At 43.4% G+C, this 15,746-nt stretch overlaps 1 protein-coding gene across 1 annotated transcript; it reads right to left on the bottom strand.

Moving 5' to 3' along the window:
• Nucleotides 1–258: 258 nt before the first annotated feature.
• On the bottom strand, nt 259–10,104 carry ccdc13 (coiled-coil domain containing 13). Its single transcript, XM_064993026.1, has 16 exons — nt 9,931–10,104; nt 8,417–8,637; nt 7,917–8,065; nt 7,565–7,707; nt 7,205–7,291; nt 6,865–6,978; nt 6,675–6,779; nt 6,360–6,530; nt 6,035–6,211; nt 3,504–3,710; nt 3,172–3,269; nt 2,911–2,973; nt 2,639–2,785; nt 2,000–2,154; nt 1,771–1,864; nt 259–1,363 (listed from the first exon to the last, which is right to left on the bottom strand). Exons 2-16 carry the CDS (start codon nt 8,599–8,601, stop codon nt 1,189–1,191), a joined length of 2,070 nt encoding a protein of 689 aa, XP_064849098.1. The 5' UTR covers nt 8,602–8,637; nt 9,931–10,104; the 3' UTR covers nt 259–1,188.
• Between the last annotated feature and the right edge of the window lie 5,642 nt (nt 10,105–15,746).

Below are 15,746 nucleotides of genomic sequence, written 5' to 3'. Positions count from 1 at the left end.
ATTAATTAAATGGCCACCAGGACTATTTACATTGACCCCCCCCTTTGTTTTACACTGCTCCTACTTGCTGTTTATTATCTATGCATAGTCAATTTACAAATGACCTCGACTAACCTGTACCCCCGCACATTGATTCGGTATCGGTACCCCCGTATATAGCCTCGTTATTATGTAATTTTCTTATGTTACTTTTTAATTTTATTTCATTTTCTTTTACTTTAGTTTATTTACTAAATATTTTCTTAAATCTATTTCTTGAACTGCATTGTTGGTGAAGGGCTTATAAGTAAGCATTTCACGATAAGGTCTACACCTGTCGTATTTGGCGTATGTGACAAATAAAATGTGATTTGATATGCAGCGTTTACCGTGAGACAGCAGGGAACATTGCCTTTAATTGTCAATGTGTTATGAAACAGATCTTCAGCGATATGGATTGAATAGAGCCCTAACTAAACATTAGCATCTTAACTGTGATGTGTGTTGCAAACACACTGCGGCCCTCTGTACCATGTCTTACAAACACACTGCGGCCCTCTATACTATATCTTACAAACACACTGGAGCCCTCTGTACTATATCTTACAAACACACTGCGGCCCTCTGTACCATATCTTACAAACACACTGGAGCCCTCTGTACTATATCTTACAAACACACTGGGGCCCTCTATACTATATCTTACAAACCCACTGCGGCCCTCTATACTATATCTTACAAACACAGGTGCTAAGACGACGACACTATTTTGACATGACAGTGACATTTAGAAAAGAAAAACGCCTATGGACAAATCCATGCATACACCTCAAATAATGCAGACACATTCTATACGCACTGACCAGTCATGCAATCAATAGGAACCACTGTGTAACATCTTCATGTCAAAGTTGATAATAAACCTTTTGGTCCGCAGGTGCCAAGTTGGCTTTGATTGGCTTACTCATATTCACTACATGGGGGCAATCAAAGCAGGTTGTCGTCTTTTAGTGGTCAACAGAGTTAGCAGGAAGCAGTCAGGAAACCAGGAACTAGTAATTACATTGTATTGCTGAAGCAGACAGGCCTGCTCCATTCCTGTCCTTCCTCAGAGTTGATATGACTGGACAAGAGGAACTTAAGGTTTTTTGGGGACGTGGTTAAAGTCCAGCAGGTTAAGCAGCCAGGGCCTTTAATACAGCTAGCTAACTAATTCTCCTGGTTTGTGTCTCTGTCCTGCTTGTGTTGTCGCAGCGCCTGCAGAAAGACGTGCTTGACTTGGTTCATCATGTCACTGCAGAGCTGCAGGTCCTCAGCCTTGGCCTGGAGAGTGCTCCTCAGCTCAGCCCTCAGAGCCTCGTTCTCCCCCTGCAGCACCGCCAGCCTTGGGGACAGAGGGAGAGAAACACACAACAACACGTCAACATGGTTGTGTGCTTCAGTCAAGAAGGAGTTTAATGTATGAATACCCTCTGTGTTTTTTGAGCTGTTCTTATTCTTCATAGAAAGTAAAACTCCAATGTATACATGTACAATGTGTCTGACTCCCAATTGGGCTGATACAGTACATGTACAGTATTTCTAGTATGTCATACTCAGTGTTCTTGTGAGTTTCTAGTTTGTTATATTCTCTATTCTTGGGTGTAATCTCACTGAAGACGTTCAATCTTATTATAATTGAACACAGTCTGGAGATACAAACTGTCAATCTGTGACAGACAGGGTCACCCCCCCAGGAGTTCAAGGAGAGACAGAACAGAAGACAAAAAAAAAACACTAAGTCAGACTCACTGGGTACTTAGTTCAATGACTTGGGCCTCCCTGGAAAGGTCAGGAGGGCTTCGAGGGGATGATGATTCCCTCTGTCTCCCACTAGACGAGGCTCCTGGGATGGTAGAAAAGAAAATAACAATAAAAATAAAAATAAGACGGACATAGCAGTTATGGATCAATATAAATCCCATTCTCAGTCTGTCACTGTGTTATTGTTATAGATCAGTGTGCCTACCCTGAGACTTACCTCCAGTGCCCTTGTTGCTAGTTTTTCTGGGAGTTAATCCTTTGCCCAGATCCAGCTTTGCTTTTTCTAGCTGCTGCTCTAGGGCTACGGCCCTTCTGCGTTCTCCTTGGAATTTTTGCTCTGCCCCTAGGCACCTCTGCTTCCCTTCCTCTTCCCTGTCACATCAAACACACCAGCCCAGTCTCTTACTACTATATCCCAATCATACCAAGACAAAAACCTGTCCATTTTAAAATGCTGTGTTCTTTTTATGTATCTGAAAGGTGTAGCCAGTAACAAAGCCTGTACTTTTATTTCTGCCAAGCGAGGTAGTCATGATTGCGGTATTATGTTTAAAAACTGCATGATCATCCTGAAAATTCCCATCAGGTACTGTAATCTGGTCATTACAAAGTAAGGAGGCTTACATTTCATTGCCGGAAAGATGTAAAAACACAAAGGTTAACAGAGAGGTTGAGAGAAAGCAGTAATAAATAAAAAATTACAAAAAGGCACACACCCAATATTAGCAATCTAAACACCCACCCATATGATTTATTAAAGGACAGGAAAATAAACTAAACTAATGTAATGCACACAATACACCCGGACATTTGTGTTGCAGAAATGAAATCCATTGGTAGTTGCTGTACGTAATACCTGGATTGCTGGAGCTTGACAAGCTCTAGGAGCCTATCTCTCTCCACACAGGCAGCCTCACAAAGGGTCCGAAACTCTGTACACTCTGCCTTCAGGTATCTCACCTCCTCTGAACAGTTCTGACAACCCGAAGGAGCTCCTGCATCTCTGAGATAGTAGTGGTAAATTGTATCAGTAAGTGTAGTCCACCACAAACAGGTTTTATTGTACATCGAATAACAGTTAAAAACATCGGATGATTTGTACCAGATGTTATGGAGGCTAAGACTTACCTGACCTCTAAACTGACCCCAGCTGCTGACTCCACTAGTTTATGTCCAAGTTTAGATACTGAACTATACGAGAGAGAAAAAACATACATTTAGATAAATAATACATCAATATAGTCATTGCACAATCAATGACACTATCAACTGATAATTGAATAATTTGTAAGCAAGGTAGATGAGTCATATATCCCTGAATGTACTATAATATTTGACATTTATGACACAAGATTATCTTATATTTATGACTCCCACTTGCACACATACCGGGCTGAGCTAATCCTCTTACTGCTGTCTCCCCCTGCTGTCAAAGGCCAGAAGCTGCCAGTGGTCGTCTTGGGGCCTGATTGACCGCCTTCCTCTCTCTGCAACACATTTACAAAATCCATTCTGTTTAAATTCCAGTCCTGAATTCCATAGGTCAGTTGCATATGAAAAAATGCTACCATAAAGCATCATTGCTACATTCTTCTATATTGGAAGCGACTGGAAATAAATGGAACTAGCCCAAAACGCTGAAGCCAAAACTCTCAGTAAATAGCATTGAAATCAATCACTAGAAGTCTTTTTCTCTCCTTGCAGAATCACAGTCAGTTTACCTTTAAGGACAGTTGCTGTATCTCGTCCTCCAGCTCTTTCACTTTGGCCTCCCTCTCGAAGACCATGTGTTTAAGCTGCTGGATGAGGGATGTGTGTCTCTGGGCCTCGCTGCTCAGCTGCTGCCCTAGGTTCTGCTGGCTCTCCTTGGTCTGCGCGTCCTGCTGGCTCAGCCTGCCCAGCACCTCCTGCAGCTGGCTCTGCTGCTTCTACGGCGCTCACGACAGGACAGACAGGGGGACAGGGGCGGGAGAGGGGGCAGGGGACAGGTGGAGAGGGAGACAGGATTAGGGGGACAGGATTAGGGGAGGACATGTCAAGGGACACTTCATTCTAGAAACTTGTGTACTACTGTATGTGTTGATAAGTGAAGTGAAGCATCAGCATATTACTAACTAAGTTAGTAACTGATGCATCAAACTGATTATTCTGTGATGTGTATATGTATTTGATGTTGGCAAATGCAGTAGGTCTACAGCATTATTTATTTACCTATTTTTAATCATCAGAGTGCCCGTTGAGACCAGTGTCTCTTTTACAAGGGAGCCCATCAAAAATAAAATACAATATAAAACAGCACAACACATATTGCACAGACAAACATAAATCTACACAATATACATAAAACACAGTCAACTAAAACAAACACATTCTTCATTATAAAAATCCTATGTCCTGACTCTGGGGAAGTAGATAAAGAGAGAACAGTTCAGAATATAAGTGATCAATGAAAGAAAACCATGTAACGACGTTCTTCGTTTGTTGAATGAGAGTCGGACCGAAATGCAGCGTGGTGGTTACTCATGTCTTTAATGAAGAAAAACGGAACGATACATGAAATAACTAATAAATACAAAAAACAACAAACGGAACGTGAAACCTATTACAGCCTATCTGGTGAACACTACACAGAGACAGGAACAATCACCCACAAAATACACAGTGAAACCCAGGCTACCTAAATACGGTTCCCCATCAGAGACAACAAGAATCACCTGACTCTGATTGAGAAACCGCCTCAGGCAGCCAAACCTAAACTAAACACACCCCTAATCAACCACAATCCCAATGCCTACAAAAACCCCAATACGACAACACAATAACATAAACCCATGTCACACCCTGGCCTGACCAACTAATTATCTAAAACATAAAATACTAAGACCAAGGCGTGACAAACCATGAAAATACATATTGCCTTTTTAGATGTAAAAATACAAAACCAAAATTATGATGTATATTATCTAGGGTTAGGAAAGTACTTATGAATAAATAAAAGAAAGAACAGGGTTGGAGAGCCTGTCACATTCGTCGTATTGATGAGACCAAGGCGCAGCGTGATGTGAATATTTTCTTCTTATTAAACGAAGAACACTAAACAAACTAACAAAATAACAAATGAATGTGAAGCTATAACACGAGTGCTGACATGCAACTACACATAGACAATAACCCGCAAAACCAAAATGGCAACCTAAATTGGATCCCCAATCAAAGATAAACATCTGCCTCTGATTGGGAACCAATTCAGGCCACCATAGACCTACATTTACCTAGACATACCAAAACCCCATAGATATTCAAAAACCCTAGACAAGTATGAAACACACATACCCACCCTCATCACACCCTGACCTAATCAAAATAATACTGAAAACATAGATAACTAAGGTCAGGGCGTGACAGAGCCTTTACTCACAAAATATGTTGGTGAATAAAAAAAAAAACAGTGGTTTGATTCACCCTGAAATTGCCGTATTCAATTGTTCAATCCATGAAATATTGGAAGGTGAGAAAAGTGTACAATAGGGGTTGAACAGTAGTCCTTTTAATCTACCATAATAATCCTCACTAATCAGAGAACTGTGATGACAATGGTACAGTTGTGAACCATGCGCCAGGGTCCAGGTTTAAACTGCTACGCATGGTGTGTTCCATAATTATTCAAATAGGCTACATATCCCAAATTATTGCTTATATTTACAATCGCCTTAGCCAAACGGCTTACTCATTTACCTACCTTTTATCAATTTGTAAACTACAAAGCATGGAGGATGGTGTTATTTCTATCAGAAAAAAAGAAAGTAGATGTTGTTCCACTTGGAACCGACAGGTTGCGTGACCTTATTCATTGTTTCATCGCGCGTAAAGGTGGTGGACTTATGAGGGAATTAAGTCAAGGTCAGAATACGGCGTATCAGTAGACACACCTCCGCCACACCAAACAAATAGCAGGTGAATTGCATACTATTCTCATGTTTAAGTTCAAGCTCAGAATATGCGTAGAGCAAAAGTGCATAAAAAGGCAATTTAGCGCTTAACTCAGGTTGAAATTCTTCCCATGATGCACTCAAAGTTCTAATATGATATACCAATATAACGTACATGGGTTCATACTAGTATTTGAAACTTAACTTTAGAATGGAAAAGTCACAAAAGTGCAAACCATGCCCATCTGGCACTTGAGACAGGCTCAATCAAACACTCAAAGCAGTTCAAAGAAAACTATTTGAACCCAGGTCTGCTAACATACCAGTAAGGCATCCACCAGCTCATCATCATGCTTTCCTTTGTCCAGCAGGGTGGAGATCTGGGCCTTCAGTGATTTCACCTCAGTGCTCAGGTTTTTGTTTCTGGCCTTGGAGCCCTCCAGCTTCTTCTTCACATCCTTGTGGTCCTTCATGACGGAATCATAGTCCCCCGTCATCCTCTAACCACACATGCCAGGAGGAGAGAAGCAGAACTAAGGCTGGAGTTCAATTAAAACTCAAAATCTCAAAAGAGTTACTGTGTGAATACCACAATGCAGGTTTGATTGAACTGTCAATCAATTGTCAATCAAGTCTGGCTCTTCCTACCTCCAGAGTTTCTCTCTTCTCCCTCTCCATATTACGGATGTAGCTGAGGTTCCTGTCCTGGGGGGGTGTCTTCTGCAAGGCCCCGCCCCACAGTAGATCCTCTTCAACGCTGACGAATGACAGCTGCTTCCTCTGAGCTGATTGGCTCAGCTGCTGCTCCAGGTCCCGAACCTGGGGACAAATAAACAACAGAGAAACATTAAAATGGCTACATTGCAGTCTACAAATCACCTTGTATGTATTTTAAGAGGTTATTGGGTGATCAATATACTGTGCCTCGAAAGTTCTTCCAATGACAGCAGGCAGTCAGCTCACCCTAATCTGGAGAGCCAGTATCTGCTGGGAGCGACCTCTCCAGTTCCCTGGGCTGGTCAGTAGCTGCTGGATGCTGACTTCCTCTCCTATCTCACTGGATAACACCTACAGTAGGAACAAAAACATGCCTGGAATAGTATGCCATAAGCTTTGAAATGTTTGAACTTTTAACAAATGGCTGTATACACACCTTCTGAGCTATTTTCAATTCCTGCTTGACAGCTTGAATCTGGTTTCGATATTCTGTCATCTTGAATTGTGCAGCAGATAGTTTTTCCTGTAGAGATTTTACCACTGGACTGTTCTGTTGGTGAGAGGAACACAGTCATAGCTGTCATTGAAAAGTCACAATATTGACACAAATACAATTAGCCAGGTTTGCTTAGAATAAACATGTACAAAAGGTTTTAGCTCAAATGCAATCACAGCTACAACGACATAAGCATTTCTATTATGGCAGTGTTCTCTTGAGTATTGGCTCATATTTGTTCACGGCTTAAAAATGATGATTAGTCATTAAGACTAATTACCTCCTGGAAGTCCTGGGATGACCTCATGTCTTGTGGCTTTACATCCATCCTCTTCCCAGGAGGACTAAGCAACAAAGCACTCTGGAGCTAGAGGATTTAACAAAATTGCAATTATTTTAATTACTTACCCATCCAGTCAAGAGCTTACATCATCAGTCTATAAAGCAATACCGCTGACAAATGGCTGATTGGGTCAAGAAGTGGAAAGTCTCTGGCATTTATGTATAAAATTGGGATTTTGCATCCAAATGTCATTGTCAATTGACCGACTAGACATGAGATGGAATTCGGGTTTGTTACAGTTATTGACTCTTCGTTATAGCAATGTTAAATGATAAGTTCTTTAAACATCCCATTTACCTCTTTCTCAAGCTCTTTCACTCTGTTGCTAGTTTGTTTTGCTTTAACTTTTTCTCGTTCCATTTCAGAAGCAAACTCTCGATTCCTCTTAGAAAGCTCAACAATCTTGGTAGCTGCCGCATCACCCGCCAAGCCAGATGTACCTTGGACAAGATAGTCATAAAATCACACAAAAAAGGATATATGCCACTTTAGACAACATTCCCAAAGTCAAATGGAGCTCTGAAAGTGAGAATAAAGCAAAGACAAAAACATATATATCATAATTTTACTCTGAATGCAGCCAAATCCAATGCTTATCAACCCAAAAGATAAATTGTTCATTCAAGTTTTTTCATATACTGTACAATACCTGCTAAAGCCAGCCTGTCTTCCTCCCTCTTCTTCTTCAGATGTTTAATCTCAAAGTCTTTCTCGCTCACTAGTTTGAATAGTCGGCCATTTTCATCCCTCAACTCCCTCACCTGGTCCTGCAACTGTTCATTTTCATTCTGTAACAGCCTGTGGGGATTAAAAACCCATTAAAGTCAACATTTTAATATGGAGGATGATAAATTCCCTCCAACTACAAACAACAATAACAACAGTCATATTTAGGTTTATGAAAGTTCTCCCCTAAAAGACCCACAACTTGCATTGTGCTACAATTGCTATTTCAAAGCTAATGCCTTAATCCAAGCCTTAGTCCAAAACAATTGCTCCAAACACTAATCCATTTGGGTAATAATGAGATACATATCATGAATTCATAATGCTACAATGCTTACAGTAAGCATAATGTTAGGCTGTATTGGGGGAGGAAACTTTGTCTAACTTTAATAATATAACCTAATAATATTTCATAGAGCTCACTTTTTACTACAATCATCCGCGTGATGAATGTCTAGATGGGACAGGTCCAGATTGTCCTGGATCTCAGTGGCCTTCTGCTCCTTCTTCTGTTTCTCTAGTCTTCTCTGGAGACGCTTCTCTTGTTGCTCCTGCAGAGCCTGGAACTGTAGACGAAGGTTATCCTTTAGTCCATCATCTTCTTCCATGTTGTACAGAAATGTCCAACCCAGAAATTCCAGTCCCTTGGTGTTGAAAATAAATGTTAACACTTAATTTGGCTGACAAAACAAAGAAAAGGGTAGCTAGCTAACTAACACTGTTAATTTGGGGTCCATTTAAATTATGTAATGCATTCTTAATGACATGCATTTATATGGTAGTTACATAGGAACGTACAGTTGAGCAAGACCTGCATTTGAAATGCCAATGTGTACAGTTACAGTTACGTGCTAATTTCCATGAAACACAAACAGGAGCTAGAACAGATCAAGGTAAAAATGTGTTTAATATTGGATCTCCGGTTTTCTCTCGTCATTAGCTATTGAATCAAGCATGCTATGACTATGAAGATGGTAGATTCTGAATAAGGGGAAGATGGAGAAAACACCACAGCTTTGTTTTGGTTGAAATGTATTTTTATATTATTATTTGTAGCTTTCAATCTTCAATAGCTCTTACACAAAGCGTGCCATGACTAAGAAAAGTATACAGTGCATTCGAAAAGTATTCAGACCCCTTCCCCTTTCAACATTTTGTTATGTTACAGCCTTATTCTGAAATGTATTAAATTAACTGTTTTCCTCATCAATTTACACACAATACCCGATAATGACAAAGCGAAAAACAGGTTTTTAGAGTTTTTTGCAACAAAAAAAAAGAAATACACACGGCACATAGTAATCTCTCCCTTTGTGTAAGAGCTATTGAAGATTGAAAGCTAAAAACAAAAAAAGGAAGATAAATAAATCTACCTAAATAAAGCTTTTGATTTTGTCCATCCTTCCCTGATTCTGAACATATCATTTTAATAGCCATGGCACACTTTGTATAAGAGCTATTGAAGATTGAAATCCCGAAATCGTATTATTACAAAAATAATAATAAAGGTGTGGATATTTCTCCATCCAGCCTATTCAGAATATACCATCTTTATAGCCATGGTATGCTTTGTTGAATAGTTATTGATGAGAGAAAATCTAATATTCACCAAATATCCTAAAACAAATTTTACCGCTGTCTACAACGGTTGTATAAACTGTAACTTGGTGGAGAGGAGGGGTGGGTTGGTTATGGTTACAAGATACTAGACCTACATCCAAACAAACTATGTTTTAGTAATTAACAATTCACTTCGTGTAAAGTATGCTTAGGCCTAGTCTCAGAGGTTTTAAACCTCACTGGCATCATATGTTAAGATAGCCCGGCGTTGGCTAAGGACGTTAAGGTCAGCTAACTAACGTTAGTTTAGCTAACTTAGCTAGCGAATGTTAGCTGTTATAACAGGCAGGATATTAAACTATTCATTTACAACTCACCTTTATAACAACGTTCTGCGTCGAGCTACAACATAACAATACACAGGTTGCTGAACAATTGAGATATCTGTGGTTATAAGCTTGACATGTCACAGTCCACGAAACGTGTGTAGAGCTGTTTTGGTATTGGTACACTTCCTCGTCCGATCGAACGCTAGTGTATCCATGGCAACGGGTCCCTCCTTGGAGGCACGCACCGCGCAACAGGTGGGGGGAGCATGGAGGTGGGGAGATTGCAGGCGGTGGCACATGCAAGTCGACACCATAATGAGTAAGTGAAAACATGTTTTTAGAAATATTTGCACATTTATCGAAAATGAAATACAGAAACATTTTATTTACATAAATATTCAGACCATTGAGTCAATACTTTGTAGAAGCACCTTTGACAGCCATTACAGCTGTGAGTCTATTTTGGTAAATCTCTAAGAGCTTTCCACACCTGGATTGAGCAACATATGGCCATTATTCTTTTCAAAGTTATTCAAGATCTGTCAAATTAGTTATTGACCATTGCTAGACAACCATTTGCAGGTCTTGCCATAGATTTTCAAGTAGATTTAAGTCAAAACTGTAACTCTGCCTCTCACTGTCTTCTTGGTAAGCAACTTCAGTGGAGATATGGCCTATCACTTTACCCCTACCTACATATTACCTTAATTAGCTTGACTAACCTGTACCTCCGCACCGGTGCCCCCTGTATATTGCCTCGTTATTGTTATTTTATTGTTGCTCTGTTTTTTTAACTTTAGTAAATATTTTTCTTAACTCTTATTTTTCTTAAAACTGCATTGTTGGTTAAGGACTTGTAAGAAAGCATTTCATGGTAAGGTCTGTTGTATTCGGTGGCAAATACAATCTGAGTTGATGAGTGGCCGTATCTGTTTTCGGGCATAAACTACATGACCAGAAGTATGTAGACACCTGCTCGTCGAACATCTCATTCCAAAATCATGGTTATCAATATGGAGTTGCCCCTCCCCCCCCCCCTTTGCTGATAATACAGCCTCCATTCCACGACATGTTAAAACATTGCAGCGGAGACTTCCATTCAGCCACAAGAGCATTAGTAAGGTTGGACACGGATGTTGGGTGATTAGACCTGGCTCGCAGTCGACGTTCCAATTTATCCCAAAAGTGTTCGATGGGGTTGAGGTCAGGGCTCTGTGCAGGCAAGTCAAGTTCTTCCACACCGATCTTGATAAACCATTTCTGTATGAACCTCACTGTGTGCACAGGGAACTGTCATGCTAAAACAGGAAAGGGCCTTCCCCAAACTGTTGCCACAAAGTTGGAAGCACAGAATTGTCTAGAATGTTATTGTATGCTGTAGCGTTAAGATTTCCCTTCACTGGAACTAAGGGGCCGAGCCCGAATCATGAAAAACAGCCCCAGACCATTTTTCCTCCTCCACCAAACTTGACAGTCGACACTATGCATTAGGGAAGGTAGCTTTCTCCTGGCATCCGCCTAACCCAGATTTGAAGGTCGGATTACCAGATGGTGGAGCGTGATTCATCACCCCAGAGAACGTGTTTCCACTGCTCAAGAGTCCAATGGCAGCGAGATTTACACCACTCCAGCCAACACTTGGCATCGGGCATGATGATCTTTAGGCTTGTGTGCGGCTGCTTGGCCATGGAAACCCATTTCATGAAGCCCCTGATGAACAGTTGTTGTGCTAATGTGACTTCCAGAGGCAGTTTGGAACTGGGTAGTGAGTGGTTGGAGCGAGCGGTCGCATCTACACTTCGGTCCGCAGGTAGTATAACTTTTCATTACATTTCGTTATAGTACAACGGTTTGATTTGTCTAATCTTAGCAATTTCTTCTTAGCCAGCTACATAGCCGTCTTTGAATCAACGACAATTGCATAATTATCGTATTTCGTCGTCCTAACGTATCTGCCCAGCAGCTAGCTAAGCAGCTAGCTAACATCCACTGTCCACTAGCACTGTAGAAACTATTACACTCAACTGAACGACTCGATTAGCGTAGTGTCAGCTAGCTACATAGTTGTCTTCGCTGTCTTCGTATCCAAGATAATTGTGCAGTTTAGAGTGTGTAGACTTAGAGTGATTATCTTAATTTACCGAGGTTAGCTAGCCAGCTATTTGTCGTCCTTAACGTAGGAAATGCTGCTAGCTAGCTAGCCAACAGCTAGCCAACCTCTACCGAATTGAACTCCAACTACCCGGTCAACATTCCGCGTCGCTCCACAGGTAGTATCACATTTTCATTTCACTTTATTACAGTACAACGGTTTGATTTGTTTGATCGTAGCTAGCCAGCTACATAGCCGTCTTTGTATCTAAGACAATTGTGTAGTCTAGAGCGATTTTCTAGGTTAGCTGGCCAGCTATTGTCGTTCTTCTAACGTAGCTAGCCAGCTAGCCCCCGAATAGCAGCACTGTAGTAACTATTACAGTACAACGGTTTGTTTTGTTTGATCGTAGCTAGCTAGCTACATAGCCGTCTTTGTATCTAAGACAATTGTGTAGCCTAGAGCGATTTTCTAGGTTAGCTGGCCAGCTATTGTCGTTCTCTTAACGTAGCTAGCCAGCTAGCCCCGAATAGCAGCACTGTAGTAACTATTACAGTACAACGGTTTGTTTTGTTTGATCGTAGCTAGCTAGCTACATAGCCGTCTTTGTATCTAAGACAATTGTGTAGCCTAGAGCGATTTTCTAGGTTAGCTAGCCAGCTATTGTCGTTCTTTTAAAGTAACGTAACGCAATTAACCTGCTAGCTAGCCAGCTAGCCCCGAATAGCAGCACTGTAGAAACTATTACACTCGACGGAACGACTTGATTAGTGTAGTGACAACATTGCAGCCACTACCAGCTAGCCTACTCCAGCAGTACTGTATCATTTCAATCATTTTAGTCAATAAGATTCTTGCTACGTAAGCTTAACTTTCTAAACATTCGAGACGTGTAGTCCACTTGTCATTCCAATCTCCTTTGCATTAGCGTAGCCTCTTCTGTACCCTGTTAACTATGTGTCTATCTATCCCTGTTCTCTCCTCTCTGCACAGACCATACAAACGCTCCACACCGCGTGGCCGCGGCCACCCTAATCTGGTGGTCCCAGCGCGCACGACCCACGTGGAGTTCCTGGTCTCCGATAGCCTCTGGAACTGCCGATCTGCGGCCAACAAGGCAGAGTTCATCTCAGCCTATGCCTCCCTCCAGTCCTCGACTTCCTGGCACTGACGGAAACATGGATCACCACAGATAACACTGCTACTCCTACTGCTCTCTCTTCGTCCGCCCACGTGTTCTCGCACACCCCGAGAGCTTCTGGTCAGCGGGGTGGTGGCACCGGGATCCTCATCTCTCCCAAGTGGTCATTCTCTCTCTCTCCCTTACCCATCTATCTATCGCCTCCTTTGAATTCCATGCTGTCACAGTTACCAGCCCTTTCAAGCTTAACATCCTTATCATTTATCGCCCTCCAGGTTCCCTCGGAGAGTTCATCAATGAGCTTGATGCCTTGATAAGCTCCTTTCCTGAGGACGGCTCACCTCTCACAGTCCTGGGCGACTTTAACCTCCCCACGTCTACCTTTGACTCATTCCTCTCTGCCTCCTTCTTTCCACTCCTCTCCTCTTTTGACCTCACCCTCTCACCTTCCCCCCTACTCACAAGGCAGGCAATACGCTCGACCTCATCTTTACTAGATGCTGTTCTTCCACTAACCTCACTGCAACTCCCTCCAAGTCTCCGACCACTACCTTGTATCCTTTTCCCTCTCGCTCTCATCCAACACTTCCCACACTGCCCCTACTCGGATGGTATCGCGCCGTCCCAACCTTCGCTCTCTCTCCCCGCTACTCTTTCCTCTTCCATCCTATCATCTCTTCCCTCTGCTCATACCTTCTCCAACCTTTCTCCTGATTCTGCCTCCTCAACCCTCCTCTCTTCCCTTTCTGCATCCTTTGACTCTCTATGTCCCCTATCCTCCAGGCCGGCTCGGTCCTCCCCTCCCGGTCCGTGGCTCGATGACTCATTGCGAGATCACAGAACAGAGCTCCGGGCAGCCGAGCGGAAATGGAGGAAAACTCGCCTCCCTGCGGACCTGGCATCCTTTCACTCCCTCCTCTCTACATTTTCCTCCTCTGTCTCTGCTGCTAAAGCCACTTTCTACCACTCTAAATTCCAAGCATCTGCCTCTAACCCTAGGAAGCTCTTTGCCACCTTCTCCTCCCTCCTGAATCCTCCTCCCCCTCCCCCCCTCCTCCCTCTCTGCAGATGACTTCGTCAACCATTTTGAAAAGAAGGTCGACGACATCCGATCCTCGTTTGCTAAGTCAAACGACACCGCTGGTTCTGCTCACACTGCCCTACCCTGTGTTCTGACCTCTTTCTCCCTCTCTCTCCAGATGAAATCTCGCTTCTTGTGACGGCCGGCCGCCCAACAACCTGCCCGCTCGACCCTATCCCCTCCTCTCTTCTCCAGACCATTTCCGGGGACCTTCTCCCTTACCTCACCTCGCTCATCAACTCATCCCTGACCGCTGGCTACGTCCCTTCCGTCTTCAAGAGAGCGAGAGTTGCACCCCTTCTGAAAAAACCTACACTCGATCCCTCCGATGTCAACAACTACAGACCAGTATCCCTTCTTTTTTTTCTCTCCAAAACTCTTGAACGTGCCGTCCTTGGCCAGCTCTCCCGCTATCTCTCTCAGAATGACCTTCTTGATCCAAGTCAGTCAGGTTTCAAGACTAGTCATTCAACTGAGACTGCTCTTCTCTGCATCACGGAGGCGCTCCGCACTGCTAAAGCTAACTCTCTCTCCTCTGCTCTCATCCTTCTAGACCTATCGGCTGCCTTCGATACTGTGAACCATCAGATCCTCCTCTCCACCCTCTCCGAGTTGGGCATCTCCGCGCGGCCCACGCTTGGATTGCGTCCTACCTGACAGGTCGCTCCTACCAGGTGGCGTGGCGAGAATCTGTCTCCTCGCCACGCGCTCTCACCACTGGTGTCCCCCAGGGCTCTGTTCTAGGCCCTCTCCTATTCTCGCTATACACCAAGTCACTTGGCTCTGTCATAACCTCACATGGTCTCTCCTATCATTGCTATGCAGACGACACACAATTAATCTTCTCCTTTCCCCCTTCTGATGACCAGGTGGCGAATCGCATCTCTGCATGTCTGGCAGACATATCAGTGTGGATGACAGATCACCACCTCAAGCTGAACCTCGGCAAGATGGAGCTGCTCTTCCTCCCGGGAAAGGACTGCCCGTTCCATGATCTCGCCATCACGGTTGACAACTCCATTGTGTCCTCCTCCCAGAGCGCTAAGAACCTTGGCGTGATCCTGGACAACACCCTGTCGTTCTCAACCAACATCATGGCGGTGGCCCGTTCCTGTAGGTTCATGCTCTACAACATCCGCAGAGTACGACCCTGCCTCACACAGGAAGCGGCGCAGGTCCTAATCCAGGCACTTGTCATCTCCCGTCTGGATTACTGCAACTCGCTGTTGGCTGGGCTCCCTGCCTGTGCCATTAAACCCCTACAACTCATCCAGAACGCCGCAGCCCGTCTGGTGTTCAACCTTCCCAAGTTCTCTCACGTCACCCCGCTCCTCCGCTCTCTCCACTGGCTTCCAGTTGAAGCTCGCATCCGCTACAAGACCATGGTGCTTGCCTACGGAGCTGTGAGGGGAACGGCACCGCAGTACCTCCAGGCTCTGATCAGGCCCTACACCCAAGCAAGGGCACTGCGTTCATCCACCTCTGGCCTGCTTGCCTCCCTACCATTGAGGAAGTACAGTTCCCGCTCAGCCCAGTCAAAACTGTTCGCT

This window comes from Oncorhynchus masou, chromosome 17, assembly GCF_036934945.1.
Source record: "Oncorhynchus masou masou isolate Uvic2021 chromosome 17, UVic_Omas_1.1, whole genome shotgun sequence".
NCBI classification, from domain to species: domain Eukaryota; kingdom Metazoa; phylum Chordata; class Actinopteri; order Salmoniformes; family Salmonidae; genus Oncorhynchus; species Oncorhynchus masou.
Note: the sequence above shows the minus strand (reverse complement) of the source record. Positions and strands in the feature narration are given on the sequence as shown.

What these genes read in the sequence shown, in the direction of transcription:
- ccdc13 (XM_064993026.1), bottom strand. Translation starts at nt 8,601, where the DNA reads ATGGAAGAAGATGATGGACTAAAGGATAACCTTCGTCTACAGTTCCAG. An exon ending in TGAAAGAGCTTGAGAAAGAG is followed by an intron (nt 7,292 to 7,564) that starts GTAAATGGGATG and finishes TAAATCCTCTAG; the next exon opens with CTCCAGAGTGCTTTGTTGCT. An exon ending in GTCATTGAACTAAGTACCCA is followed by an intron (nt 1,364 to 1,770) that starts GTGAGTCTGACT and finishes TCTGTCCCCAAG; the next exon opens with GCTGGCGGTGCTGCAGGGGG.